We start from the raw sequence: 14,930 nt of genomic DNA on the forward strand, positions 1-14,930 counted from the left end.
TAACTCCATTCTTTTACTTTAGATTTGTGTGCATTGTTGTGACTTGTTAGAAATTACTGCACTGTTGGAGCTAGGAACACAAGCATTTCGCTACACACGCAATAACGCCTGCTAAATATGTGTATGTGACCAATACAATTGGATTTGATTTGAGAGATGCTGTTAAAGTTGAGAAGATAATAACTACCCATGAAATATTGGGTAAATCTTCAAGGACATAAAGTCACACATCCTGGGAAAAAAAGGTGGTCCTGGGAGCATAAATGAGATCTGAATGCAAGTTTTGGGGGTTAGGTAAGGGCATGGTGAGAGAGGTGGGACTGTTTGTATGCTGTCTTGAATATGTTGTATTCACTGATGGATCTAAGGACCCTAAAACAGGGAGGACAGGTGAAGCTTTTAGTGTTTCTGAGTTTCAGGTGGCAGTGACAAAAAGAGCAACAGGCCATTTATACGCAGTGGAGTTGCTGGTTATGCTCTTGGCTGCAGAGTGTGTGGAGGAGGTGAGGCCAGACAGGATAGTCAACTGCTCTGACTCGTGCAGCACTGATGAGCTTAATTTCTGTCACAAAGCAGACAAGATGTATTGTATGAGATTTTGCAGTGCCTGTGTCGGGTGAGACAGATGGGGGTATTTGTGATGTTCGTCTGGGTACCAGCTCATGTGGGAGTAGAGGGGAATGAGGAGGTGGATGCTCTCACCAAGCAGGCTCTCAAACATCCTAATGTTGATATGGACATGTCAATCAGTAAAGCAGAAGCTACGTGTTAATAAGAACAGTGGTTAAAAACGAATGGCAATGTGGAACAGGGAGGGAAAGGGAAGAAAGCTGTATAAGATCCAGGAAAATGGTGGGGGCAGGGATGTCCTCAGGTTGAGAAAAGGGGAGGAAAGTGTAATCACAAAGCTGAGACTGGGACACACAAGGCTCAACAGTACATTGAAATTGGTAGGAAAACATACGACTGGGAGGTGTAAACACAGTCGGGAAAACATGGGGACAGTGGAACACATGCTACTTCAGTGCCAGCAACATGGGAGGGAAAGGGGAGTATTTAGATTTAAGGAGTAATGGTGTTGAAGAGCCAAGCTTAAATGAACTGTTGAGAAAATCTTATGTAGTGTTTAATTAGGTACTTAGTTTCCTTTAAGGAGACGATGAATAATGGGTAAGATTGAGCCCTTCCCTATCTCTGCTCCAGTAATCCAGTCCAGTTGGGGGCGGTAATTCACCTTAGAGTTGGTTCCCAGGCGCCATATAAAAACCACAGACGAAGAAGAACCAGAACTATTCACTTTCCGGGTCAGTTTATTAATGGTACCTGCTTCTCACAACAGCAAGAATCCCGAGGCAGTGTATACAATTTGAACAAAACGTTTAGTGAAATAAAATAAACATCACAAGAAAAATACCATGTCAGACACGGTAGGGGTACGGTTTAATAAACATCTTACTTTTCTGAATTGGTTGAAGAGACAGAATAATGGTTGAGCAATGCTAGCTAGCAAGCTACGTTAGCCGCTGTGTGGGCCGAGAAGAGTAGTGTTTGCTAACACAGGCTATCTACTGTAGGTAACGTTAGCTAGATCGAAAATAGTGCCACTGACTGTGCACGAACGGTATAACATTAGGTTTTACTTTTACAAGATTGTAGCTAGCTATATGTCACCTGACTCTCCATTTTGGTATAATACGTACCGATTCAACTTATTCTGTTTGGCAACCATGGAGGGATTCGTGACATGTTGACAGTGCAGTAGGCTGGCTGACTATGCTGATGTAATGTTGTATGTACATGTCAATGGGACACTTTTATTCCAGGAGACAAAACCCTCAAGTGGAGATGGAAGTGAGAAGAAGGATGGAGAGTACATTAAACTGAAGGTGATTGGTCAGGTAAGATAATATGGAGAAGTGTGGATGCATCTCAGACAGGAGAGTTCGCTTCCTTGCCTTATTTCCTTTCCTATACGTGCTAATATGAAAGGACACTGGGGGAGCCATAGGCCTTTTCTCATTTGGGTAAAAGTCTGTCCTCCCGCTCTCCTCCGCCCTCTCTCGGAAACCGATAAGTGGTCGAGGAGAGTGTCAATTCGTTAGTCGGCAAATAGAAGAGGGTCCTCCCTTGATAACCTCCTTTTGGTAAGTAAGCACAAGCAAATATTTTTGTAACTAGCTCATTGTTCTTTCTGTGGCACAAGTGTATCCTACCTGAGTCCTTAGGACAAGTTTAGAAATTTGCCACAATTAAATCAGCTAATGTTTTCTCAAAGGAGAAAAGCATGCAAACATTTAAACCATATGCTGCTCCTCCTTTAATCTATTACATGTATTTCACAACTAGCTAAATTAGTTTTATTCACTTTATACATTTATTTTGGGATTCCACCCTGTAAACGTAATTTGCCTGATGACACACCATTGGACGAGTTTCATTTCATACTAGTGCATATTTCCGTCCACCTTCCATCTCCATCGGTTACCTTTGACCTTTTACAAAAAAGAGGACGGAGGAGAGAGAGGATGCAGCAGTCGAGTAAAACCAATTGAGAAAAGGCAACAACAACAAAAAAGCCTAATTCTATCTTTACTTTCAGGACAACAGCGAAATTCACTTCAAAGTGAAGATGACAACACATCTAAAGAAGCTAAAGGAATCTTACAGTCAAAGACAGGTAGAGTTATGAAGCCCCAACGATTGTCCCATCTCATTTTGACAATGTGGGTCAGAACTTCAGAATGAATGTCATCATGTTCTCAGTATCTGATGCAACCATGTGTGATTCCTTCCTGCAGGGTGTACCAATGAACACCCTAAGGTTTCTTTTTGAAGGACAGAGAATCTCAGACAACCAAACCCCCAAAGAGGTAACCCAACCCATCCCTCTTCCCTTGTATCATCCATACAGTCACTAGTCTGGGTGCCAGGCTGTTTCTCTGGCCAAACCCTTATGGAATGGCAATTCCAAACATGAACAGACTGGCACTCAGGTTATACAACCACCACTGTCTCCTAAAGTCAAAATGTTCTTATTTATTATAATTTTATTTAGGTGACATTTCAATTTGTTTTCCTGTGAACCTTGAACATGCTTGCAGATAAACTTTCCCCTGCGTCTTTGTCTGACTTTCTCTCCCTCCCCAGCTTGGAATGGAAGATGAGGATGTCATTGAAGTGTATCAGGAACAGACCGGTGGACTTTGGAATGATTAGACTTGCTGTATTTTTTTTTTCTCATTTAGAATTTTGTATGTATTTTGCTTTTGTTCTTTGCACCATCTGGATCACACACTCTATTGGGGCTTCCATGTGCGAGGGCACAAAGAACGACTGTGTTAGAATGGATAGATGATCTGTTCTTTCTCCTTTTAAACACCTCGCACAGTCATTTCTTCTCCCTTCCTTTACAATGCAGGTAACATTGTAGTGCAGACAGCGTCATAGCTGAATGTCCCCCTATTGAGAGAGAGAACACGCATACAATGACTGGTTTTCTCTAGACTCTGCTACACACGCCTCTTTCGCACCTAAAGTTTGAATATACCACCTCTGAATGCTAAAGCATTGTTATGAATCTTTAACTATCCCACATTTCCTACCACTGATGGATATGGTCTAATGATATTTAAAATATGAAATGTTTTTATGATCAGGATGTATATTTTTGCATCCATTATTTGTGTGTAATAATTAGTCTGTCCGTGGTCAGGGTTCCCCAACTGGCAGGCTGAATTGGGCCCGCGGGTGATTATTTGCCCACGGGCCAAAAACAATATTTTAAATTGTTGGACATAAGACTGTAAAAACACCAGCGAACCTGCTACAAGTGATTTTAATTTGGGATATTTGTTTCAAAAAGAGAGCTGTGATCATATACACATGTAAGCAAGGCTTGAAATTATGTTTCAGTCAAATATATATCTGTTTGGGCTTCTTGGGGTCAATTTGCAGTCTCTAAATTATTCGTAATTATGTTCTGGCCCCCTGACCACCCGTTCAAGAAAAAAATCAGCCCATGGCTGAATCCAGTTGATGCCTTTCCTAGGTGTTCTTTTTTATTTCTATTTGAATTATTAAGTTCAGATCATTTCAAGGGGTTAAAGTTTCTGTTTAATCTCTGGCTTCTTCTTGGATTTAAATGTTTGTCTCTTTTTTTAATCAAGATAATCTTGCTGTATTGAACCACAACAGTAGCCGCACAGAAATGTCAATGCAACAAATGACTCCTTTTATGGAGGCTTTGATCCGGATGGTTTGAAGCAGATCATTTTTCTTTTTTTGAATAAAATGTTTAACAAAAACAGGACTGATATTTTCCAACTTTGACACTTGTATACCATTGCAGACAAAACAAGAATATCCTGAATTAGGACTGCAGGTTGGATTCCTGTCCACCAGAGGGAGCTCTCGTCATGTTTATGACAAGAGTGACTGGGTATTTATTTGACATCTCACATTCCATGATACATTATGAAAACAACTTTGGCCATGTACATAGCCACATGCAGAGGGTATTTACCGTGCTGCCTATCCTCCATTCAAGGCCTTGGACAATGTAAAAGCAAAATGAGTCTTAAAATAACTGTCCAGTGTGGGGTTGGTTGTGATAAAAAATGTATGTGGGTTGGAAATGTCACTTTTACTCCATTATGTAGCAGTGAGGCTTCTCAATGTGATTTTTAATATGTTTACTCACAATTATCTTACCTGGAAAAGGCAAGTGTGGAACTGTAGAGAGGGAGGTACCTCATGAGTACATCACCGCGCTGCAGACGGAGCGAATATTTATTTGTAAAGCGTCCGATTTCTGTGAGGCCCAGGGAAGGGAGGATGGTGTGGAGTTTGAAGGGGGGAAAGGAAGAGTTGAGGGAGGGGGAGGAGAGTCATTGACCAGTGACAGGGTAAGAGAAACAGCAGAGAGTGCAGAAAGAGAGAGCGACTTAGGGTCAGGTCAGTAAACTGTGTGTGTGTATATATCAGGCCCTGGGTTAAGACTGCCTGGAGGAGATCTGGTTTCTAAGCCTGGGATACCTCACAGTGGCAAAACACTACCAGATGTGGGCCAGCCAGGAGACGGGGAGGGGATGGTGTGTGTGAACTCACGATATGAAGAGTGAACATGTCTCAACGCTATATATCAACTCAGTTACACATGCAGCCTTTTGCTTTTACTATTGTGCTTGCAGAACACTGAAAGTTGCTCAAATTTGTGGATCCTGACCCACCCAACCCTGACCAGTTACATCACCTTATAGAAAAGTGAAACACAGCAAGAGATAATGACCTATAATTAGCTTGATGGTTTGCCAGGTTAACATGCAAAAATTCCATACTCTTTCAATCAGATTACGTTGACTGCAGGCATCTGTCCTTGATTGGACGGCAATATCATGCTGGTCTTTGCAACAGTTTTAAAGCAAATAAGATTTTTCCCAAAATATTTCTATTGTTCAACAAAATCATGTCTGCTTGTTGGATTAGGTACTCTCGTTTCAGTTGCACAAATGCAACAGTAATACGATACAAATGCACGTTCGGGGTCATTATTTAAGGCCTCCTGACACTCCAGTTGAACACAACACGTAATAGATATAGAACAGATAACGCACAATGTCTAAAACAACATTCTGGTACACTCCGCCCTACCTAGGACACACTACCAAAACAAAAGGGAAGGAGAGGTGAACTCAAGACAAGAGAAGCCAAAAAGGAGATCTCACATTTCAGCAGGAAAGGAGGAGATCCGCTCAAGGCAGTGTGTCGATTTCCTGTTCGTAAGCTTTCGGGGCAAATCCCCCCCCCCCCTTGAACTCATCATGCTAGTTATTTTTCCTACAGAAATACCATCTTGAATCAATGGCTCTGATATATTGACCTGACACCATTGGAGAGATACTATTCCACAGCCAATCAGAGTGAGTAGAAATTAGACCTGGAGGATAGAACAGGAGACGACCAGAGAAACTAAATAGCAACATGCTGTATAACAGGGTAATGTGTCCACACTACAGCCTTCATAGGGAGTATTGTACAAGCAGATGTTAAAAGTAATTGAGGACGTTAGGTGTGGAATGGTTGATATTCCAAACCACGTTAGAAACAGAATCTCTATATCTAGGCCTTCGTTTACAGTGTACCCCTTCATCCTACCCATTGGATACATTTTAGGAAGGCATCACAATCACGCTGGTTTTACATTGCCTCGTCCAAGGATTTCTTTTAGACTTTCAAAAACGTAAGTTTAAAAACATCCAAACAGAACACCAATGACGTTCAAGTGACCGCAGGTTAAAAACGTCATCGTTTTATTCTGTGAAACTGTACAAGATACAAGCCATATTGCATTAAGAAACATCAAGTAGAAACAGCAAGATTATAAGTCTTATAAATACATATGTTCTTTTAAAAAAGGGTGAATATTTACAGAATGTGGCAATTTAATAGCGACATCTTACAGCTAGACTACATCCCAAATGGCACCCTATTCCCTATGTAGTTCACTACTTTTGACCAGGTCCACTAGGGCTCTGGTCAAAAGCAGTGCACTATATAGGGAATAGGGTGCCATTTGGGACATAAACACTATACACAAGCATAATACAACTTTTTTTTAAAGGTGTGTTAGACATTTCTCTCTGTGCCAAGATGAATGTTCTCAGATGTCTGCAAGTTAGCGTAAAAGTAACATCAGCCACACGTTAACAAAAACAGGAACATCAATTTAAAAAGTACAGAAGCAAGGAATGAAATGCACATATTCCAAAAACCTTTGCAATTCCTTGCAATACTTAACATACATTGGTCTCGTCAGACATTAGCCCTGTATCCCTGGTTTCTCCTTGGATGAGAAACTCACGACATAATACAAAATAGCTGAAAACATATTGAAAAGTCATGGCAAAACAGACTTTCTTTGTTGCTGCCGTTACATCACTGGGTGGCACATTGTGGTTTAAAAGTCACGTTTAAAAGAGATTATAGAATGTTTTAAAATGTCATGGGGGGGGGGGGGGGTTACTGAAGATTTTAAAACCCTTCAAATAATGAACAAATGTTCAGTCAATGGCTCATAAGGTCGTCAGGAGGGACATTCTCAAAGTAAAAGTACTGTTTTCAGAGTTCAAATGTCCTACGTCCAATAGGAGATGGGAAGGGATATGCTCAGTCGGTTTCATCAAAAATATATATATATTTTTTAAACACACAACTCCTCCACATTAAACTTCCACAAAGTTCATACGGTCGTCTCTCCTTGGTTGCGGTTACTAAGCCGTTTGTAAAACCTGCACCAACTCTGTAATGTTTTCCCTGACCAGATCCAGAAGCCGGACGTGATGCCCACGATCATAGTCATCAGGTACTTGATCATGAACACCGTGAAGTCCGGGGTCATCGGGGCAAAGTTGTTGGCCGGGCACGGCACCGCGAAGCGCTTACACGTCTGCATGTGCCAGGTCTTCTCCCATTGGTCGCGGAAGGCCTGCTCGTAGAAGTAGCAGGCGATGACGATGGTGGCGGGGACGGTGTACAGGACGCTGAACACACCGATTCTCACCATCAGCTTCTCTAGTTTCTCCGTCTTGGTGCCGTCGTGCTTCATGATGGTTCTGATGCGGAACAGAGACACGAACCCGGCCAGGAGGAACGAGGTTCCGATGAAGAGGTAGACGAACAGGGGGGCCAGGACGAACCCTCGTAATGAATCCACGCTGTAGATGCCGACGTAGCACACCCCTGTGAGAAGGTCCCCATCCACCTGCCCCATGGCCAGGATAGTGATGGTTTTGACAGCCGGCACCGCCCAAGCCGCTAGGTGGAAGTATTGAGAGTTGGCCTCGATGGCCTCGTGACCCCACTTCATACCAGCAGACAGGAACCAGGTGAGGGACAGGATCACCCACCATATGGAGCTAGCCATGCCAAAAAAGTAGAGAATCATGAAGAGGATGGTGCAGCCCTCTTTCTTGGTGCCCTGGGCCACCGTCTTGTAACCGTCCTCTTTAAACTTGTCTATGCAGACCACTTTATCCTCCAAGAAGAAGCCTGCTGTGTAGGCCACCGCCACCATGAAGTAGCAGCCTGAGAGGAAGATGATGGGCCTCTCCGGGTAGCGAAACCTCCGCATGTCTACCAAGTATGTGAGCACAGTGAACAGTGTACTCACACAACACAAGATAGACCAGATACCCACCCAGAGTTTGCCGAATTTCAGTTCCTCCTCGCGGAAATACATTAGTCCGTTGGGCTTGGTGGACTCGCATGGGGCACCACAGTCTTTCACCCCCAGGAATTTGTAGTTGAGGTAGGTTGGGACCTGAAGTTGTAGGGGACAGGAGAAGGGCTGGGCAGCAGGGCGACCAATGTTTGGGGATAGGGTCATGAGCTCAGGCAGGTTGGGAGTGGGGTCCGAGGTAGGGATGTCCGTGTCTGAAGTGTTTTGACCCACACAGATCTCCCCAGCGCCGTGGACGGGGAAGTTCTCACAACGGAGTCTCTCTGGCCATTGAAACCCGAACTTGTTCATGAGCGCCTCGCAGCCCTGGCGTGCGCGCTCGCACAGTGATCGGCATGGAGGGATGGCCTGTTCTAGAACTGTGCACACCGGTGCGTACATGGAACACAAGAAAAACTTCAGGTCCATGGAACACTGGACCTTTACGAGCGGGTAAAACTGATGGACCTCCAGCCCCGCATCCTCCTGGTTTGCGTGTCCCAAAAGATTCGGCATGATGGTTTGATTATAGGCAATGTCCGTGCAGAGGGGGATGGAAATTGGCTGACAAAAACCGTGTTCTGGTATAGAAATTCCTTTCTCGCCATGATACTGACCGGTACACGGCTCCAGCATTAAACAAACAGTCACCAGCGCGCACCCCGTTATCCAAATCCACTCACAGGTTCTCCTTACCGCCATGATAGCAGCCCCTGTGTTCAGAACAAAAAAAGTGTCTTAGAATATTACCCCGGAGCTGCAAAAAGACCAAATCAATTTCAGTCAACAAAAGGTTGAAATGTCCTCTCTTCTCCCGTCTATATTAAAAAGGGAGAGGAGCCTAAAGTTAAAACAAAGTTAAATGCTTGAAAATGCCATCGGTCGCTCTCCCCACATTCCTTATTCCAGTGTTCACAGAACTCTCCAAGAAAATGGAGGATTGCTGGTGAGGGATTTATTTATTCCAATCAAACCACTGAAAACCTGTGAAATTCCAAAATAGTATTTCTTTTTTTGCAGTTCGTTTCTTTACTGACCTGGTTCTTCGTATTGGAAACAAACGTATGACTTGAAAATGGAATGCGTTGACTAATTTCTTCCAGATACCCACAAATCTTCCTTACATCACATTATAGGTTGAAGCAAAATTGAAGTCTGCAAAACCTCATGGTTTTCCATCTCGCGTTTACAACTCAGCCAATGTTCAGCTCGAAGCGCATTGGTAGGCTATGCACTACGATTAACCCGGCTCAAAGTCTGTAGTAAAAGGCAAATCTCTTCCAAAAGTATACTACTCGTCAAACTATTTCTTCCCACAACGCTAAAACCGTGATCTTCTTTCTAGAGAAACTTGCAAGATTGATTCCCCCCACACACTACAGAGTTTGATCGGTTTCTTGGTGCCCACACATGCGTATTTTCAGGGGCGCCTTGAAACCACACTTTCTCCACCAATTGAATGATTTGTTTTCTCTCCCATCTCGCCATTGATTGGAGTGAAGTGAAAAGGGTGGAGTTTTATGCTATCTTCAGCGATACAGTGGATTATCTTTTTTTTGTATACCTTTTTTGTTAGTCAATTAAAATATAAAAATGGTTTAGAATATACATTTTTTTTTAAATATTCTATGTTGGGAGCGGGCTATAGATAATTTAGGAGACATTCAAACATTAGAAGTTGAAAAAGTACATTAGACCACCTATCCTACTCTTTACAGCTTCTTAGACCTACATGAAGTAATTGATGTTCTTTTGCATGCCCTATATCTCATTCTGTTTGTCAGGATAGTGTCCAGGGTTAAACTCGTAAGCCAGGCCTCTGACAAAGTAGAGCAATAATTGTAATATTTATGGTATTGTTTATTTCAGAGTGGAGCCCAAAGTTTCTGGTAAATCATCTTGGTATGTGGACTGCGAAAACTGTTACGCAGCCAAGAACGTTTTACTTATGACTTGTATCTCGATTAAGTATGTTTTAGAATTTTGCCCATGGCTCATTCATCAAATATAATTTTAAGTTGTTTGTTTGTTGAGTTTTTCAAAACAAACATGTCCTTATAATGTAATTCTTGGTGGATGTCAGGTTGTTTTTTGGATGGTGTTAGAGATGGCCTTGCATGCCACTGATAGAGTCAAGCTAATGGGCTGCTATTGTTGTAATGACCGACCCTGGAGATGAGGGGCAGGTACGGGGATTCAACATTTATTCAGGAACAGACAGGTAACAAAACAGGAACAGCGTCAGCACGCGGGTAAACAACGACAAATGACAATCAATGCAGAAGCCGGGAACAGAGCGGGGAACCAGACAGAAAAAGGGGAGGTAATGACAGAGGTGATTGAGTCCAGGTGAGTCCAATGAACGCTGATGCGCGTGACGGGGGGAAGGCAGGTGTGCGTAATGAGGGTGGCAGGAGTGCGTAATGCTGGGGAGCCTGGGGCCTTTGAGCACCAGGGAGGGGGAGCGGGAGCAGGCGTGACAATTGTACCCTATTGTATGGTAATGTATTAATGTTAATACAAATATTAGCCTCTCCTTATTCCTAAACATTTTTCATATTTTCCTATTGATTGGATATCTTCACACCCACAACAGTGATTATCATGAGATAGCAGCACATAGCCTTTATGATGTAACCATGTGATGTATCATCTATGTAGTTACATAGTAGTAGTCCTATACTCTTAGAAAAAAAGTGTTTCAAAGGGGTTCTTCAGCTGTCCCCATAGGAGAACCCTTTTTGGTTCCAGGTAGAACTATTTTGGGTTCCATGTAGAACCCTCTGTGGAAATGGTTCTACATGGAGCCCTAAAGGTTTCCACCTGGAACCAAAAGGGTTCTACCTGGAACTAAAAGGTTTTCTCCTATGGGGACATCCAAAGAACCAGTTTAAGTTCTAGATAGTATTTGTTTTGGTGTGGGTATTGATTTTTCCGACATGGTTTTCATGACTCTTGCTGTTTTGTAATGTGTGTGTAATATAATGCCTGTTTGTTTTCTGTAGAGATGGTGGTCCACTGAGTTGGGAGAGCTTATAGGGAGGAAATGCCTTGATGTTTTCCATCCAGCATATGGATTCGCTGTTGCTCTCTCTCTCTCTCTCTCTCTCTCTCTCTCTCTCTTTCTCCTACATTCTGTTTTTCAATCAAGGCTCCCAGAGTAGAGAAAGCCATACCGTACTACCCTTCCCCTCCTCCCTCCATTCCCCTCAGAGAGACCAGCAGAACATAACCCCCGGGGTCCGCAAGTACAGCTATGTATTTATACCATCCCTCTGAATCTATGCAGCAAACCATATGGGAATGTTTTTGACTCAGGGCTGAAAGCAAGCTGCGTTGAAAAAGAGAGAGCTCTGTGTGTGTGTGTGTGTGTGTGTGTGTGTGTGTGTGTGTGTGTGTGTGTGTGTGTGTGTGTGTGTGTGTGTGTGTGTGTGTGTGTGTGTGTGTGTGTGTGTGTGTGTGTGTGAGAGAGAGAGAGAGAGCGTGCAGGCGTGCGTGCGTGCGGGCGGGCATGTGTGTGTTTATACCTCAACTGTCACTGCAGTTTCTCAATGGGCCCTACTAGCCTAAAGACTACCACTGTTCCCTCTCCTATATGAACACATTATAGACCTTAACCCCAATCTCCATCTGTTATGAATGACTATACAGATACAGTCTTTGTAATCTGTTGTGAATGACTATACAGATACAGTCATTGGGACCTGCATAAAACACCGTATCTAGGGACACACGCATGCTGATTCACGCTGTGGACGGTCAATCTAATTGGGTTTTATTCACCAGATAATCTAATGCTGTGTGTTCTTATAATGATATCTAACTGCTACACCACTATTCCCTATATAGTGCACTACTTTTTACCAGGCCCCATTTGTGATGCAGACTCCAGTTCTGTGTGATGGGTGTCTTTAGGAAGCTCTGTTTTTGCTCTGCTTTACTGGCAACCGTGTGTTATACTTAACACTACGCTGTGGCTGCTACAGAACCTAAGTAGGTGGCCTCTCCTTTTTGCCATCCTGTGTCTGTTGATTATTACCAGGGAGTGAGAATGAATATCTCGCTGCTAAATCTTGAAACACTGATGGGAAATGTTGGTGAGAGTGCCTTTGTCTCTACGCTGGGGCGGCAGGTAGCCTAAAGGTTAGAGCGTTGGACTAGTAACTGAAAGGTTGCAAGATCAAATCCCATCAAAACGGATGGCACTGTGATAGACTACATCCAATTTGCTGAGTAGAGTGTTGAAGGCTATTTTGTAAATGACATCGCCGAAGTCGAGGATCGGTAGGATAGTCACTTTTACGAGGGTATGTTTGGCAGCATGCGTGAAGGATGCTTTGTTGCGAAATAGGAAGCAGATTCTAGATTTAATTTTGGATTAGAAATGCTTAATGTGAGTCTGGAAGGAGAGGTTACAGTCTAACCAGACATCTAGGTATTTGTAGTTGTCCACATATTCTAAGTCAGAACCGTCCAGAGTAGTGATGCTAGTCGGGTGGGCGGGTGCCGGCAGCGATCGGTTGAAGAGCATGCATTTAGTTTGACTTGCATTTAAGATCAGTTGGAGGCCACGGAAGGAGTGTTGAATGGCATTGAAGCTCGTCTGGAGGGCTGTTCACACAGTGTCCAAAGAAGGGACAGAAGTATACAGAATGGTGTCATCTGCGTAGAGGTGGACAAGAGAATCACCAGCAGCAAGAGCGACATCATTGATGTAGACAAAGAAAAGAGTCGGCCCTTGAATTTAACCCTGTGGCACCCCTATAGAGACTGCCAGAGGTCCGGACATCAGGCCCTCCGATTTGACACACTGAACTCTATCTGAGAAGTAGTTGGCAAACCAGGTGAGGCAGTCATTTCAGAAACCAAGGCTGTTGAGTCTGCAGATTAGAATGCAGTGATTGACAGAGTCGAAAGCCTTGGCCAGGTCGACGAAGACAGTGGCACAGTATTGTCTTTTATCGATGGCGGTTATGATATTGTTTAGGACCTTGAGCGTGGCTGAGGTGCACCCATGACCCGTTCGGAAACCAGATTGCATAGCGGAGAAGGTACGGTGGGATTCGAAATGGTCGGTGATCTGTTTGTTAACTTGGCGTTCGAAGACTTTAGAAAGGCAGGGTAGGATATATATCTGTAACAGTTTGGGTCTAGAGTGTCTCCCCCTTTGAAGAGGAGGATGACCGCAGCAGCTTTCCAATCTTTAGGGATCTCAGATGATACGAAAGAGAGGTTGAACAGGCTAGAAATAGGGGTTGCAACAATTGCGGTGGATACTTTTTAGGAAGAGAGGGTCCAGATTGTCTAGCCCAGCTGATTTGTAGGGGTCCAGATTTTTCAGCTCTTTCAGAACATCAGCTATCTGGATTTGGGTGAAGGAGAAACGGGGGAGGCTTGGGCAAGTTGCTGTGGGGGGTGCAGAGCTGTTGACCGGGGTAGGGGTAGCCAGGTTGAAAGCATGGCCAGCCGTAGAAAAATGCTTGTTGAAATTCTCGAATATCGTAGATTTATCGGTGGTGACAGTGTTTCCTAGCCTCAGTACAGTGGGCAGCTAGGAAGAGGTGCTCTTATTCTCCATCTATTGAACAATGTACAGTATGTCAGAGCTTGCCAATAGTTTCTCTTGTGCACTGTTCCAGCAGTATATTTTAATTCCAACCGGCTCATTCAACCACAACAATACGTACACTACTGGTCAAACGTTTTAGAACACCTATTCATTCAAGGGGTTTTCTTATTTTTTAAAACTATTTTCTACATTGTAGAATAATAGTGAAGACATCAAAACTATGAAATAACACATATGGAATCATGTAGTAACCAAAAAAGTGTTAAACAAATCAAAAATATATTTTATATTTGAGATTCTTCAAATAGCCACACTTTGCCTTGACGACAGCTTTGCACACTATTGGCATTCTCTCAACCAGCTTCATGAGGTATGGAATGCATTTCAAATAACAGGTGTGCCTTCTTAAAATCGAATTTGTGGAATTTCTTTCCTTCTTAATGCGTTTGAGCCAATCAGTTGTGTTGTGGCAAGGTAGGGGTGGTATACAGCCCTATTTGGTAAAAGACCAAGTCCGTATTATGGCAAGAACAGTTCAAATAAGCAAAGAGAAACAACAGTCCATTACTTTAAGACATGGAGTTCAGTCAATACGGAACATTCCAAGAACTTTGAACGTTTCTTCAAATGCAGTCGCAAAAACCATCAAGCGCTATGATGAAACTGGCTCTCATGAGGACCGCCACAGCAATTGAAGACCCAGAGTTACCTCTGCTGCAGAGGATAAGTTCATTAGTTACCAGCCTCAGAAATTGCAGCCCAAATAAATGCTTCACATAGTTCAAGTAACAGACACATCTCAACATCAACTGTTCAGAGGAGACTGCGTGAATCAGGCTTTCATGGTCGAATTGCTGCAAAGAAACCACTACTAAAAGACACCAATAATAAGAAGAGACTTGCTTGGGCCAAGAAACACAAGCATTAGACCGGTGGAAATGTGTCCTTTGGTCTGGAGTCCAAATTGGAGATTTTTGGTTCCTACCACCGTGTCTTTGTGAGACGCGTGTGGGTGAACAGATGATCTCTGCATGTGTATTTCCCACTGTAAAGCTTGGAGGAGGAGGTGTGAGGTTGTGGGGGTGCTTGCTGTTGACACTGTCTGTGATTTATTTAGAATTCAAGGCACACTTACCCAGCATGGTA

The 14,930-nt window shown here is 43.3% G+C and overlaps 2 protein-coding genes across 3 annotated transcripts; one reads left to right on the forward strand and one right to left on the reverse strand.

The window, feature by feature from the left end:
* The first annotated feature begins 1,254 nt into the window (after positions 1 to 1,254).
* Positions 1,255 to 4,309, forward strand: LOC109878191 (small ubiquitin-related modifier 1). 2 transcript variants are annotated; one of them, XM_020470430.2, is made up of 5 exons: positions 1,255 to 1,433; positions 1,824 to 1,898; positions 2,600 to 2,677; positions 2,799 to 2,870; positions 3,148 to 4,309. In XM_020470430.2, the coding sequence occupies exons 1-5, from the start codon at positions 1,416 to 1,418 to the stop codon at positions 3,214 to 3,216; spliced, it is 312 nt and encodes a 103-aa protein (XP_020326019.1). In that variant the 5' UTR covers positions 1,255 to 1,415; the 3' UTR covers positions 3,217 to 4,309. The 2 variants fall into 2 exon arrangements, with proteins under 2 accessions (XP_020326019.1, XP_020326020.1); XM_020470431.2 differs by having other exon boundaries at positions 1,255 to 1,427.
* Positions 4,310 to 6,270: 1,961 nt separating this feature from the next.
* LOC109878198 (frizzled-7-A-like) lies at positions 6,271 to 9,659 on the reverse strand. Its single transcript, XM_020470436.2, has 2 exons — positions 9,253 to 9,659; positions 6,271 to 8,928 (listed from the first exon to the last, which is right to left on the reverse strand). Exon 2 carries the CDS (start codon positions 8,915 to 8,917, stop codon positions 7,238 to 7,240), a length of 1,680 nt encoding a protein of 559 aa, XP_020326025.1. The 5' UTR covers positions 8,918 to 8,928; positions 9,253 to 9,659; the 3' UTR covers positions 6,271 to 7,237.
* Positions 9,660 to 14,930: the final 5,271 nt, after the last annotated feature.

The sequence above is a fragment of the Oncorhynchus kisutch genome, linkage group LG5 (genome assembly GCF_002021735.2).
Source record: "Oncorhynchus kisutch isolate 150728-3 linkage group LG5, Okis_V2, whole genome shotgun sequence".
Taxonomy (NCBI): Eukaryota; Metazoa; Chordata; class Actinopteri; order Salmoniformes; family Salmonidae; genus Oncorhynchus; species Oncorhynchus kisutch.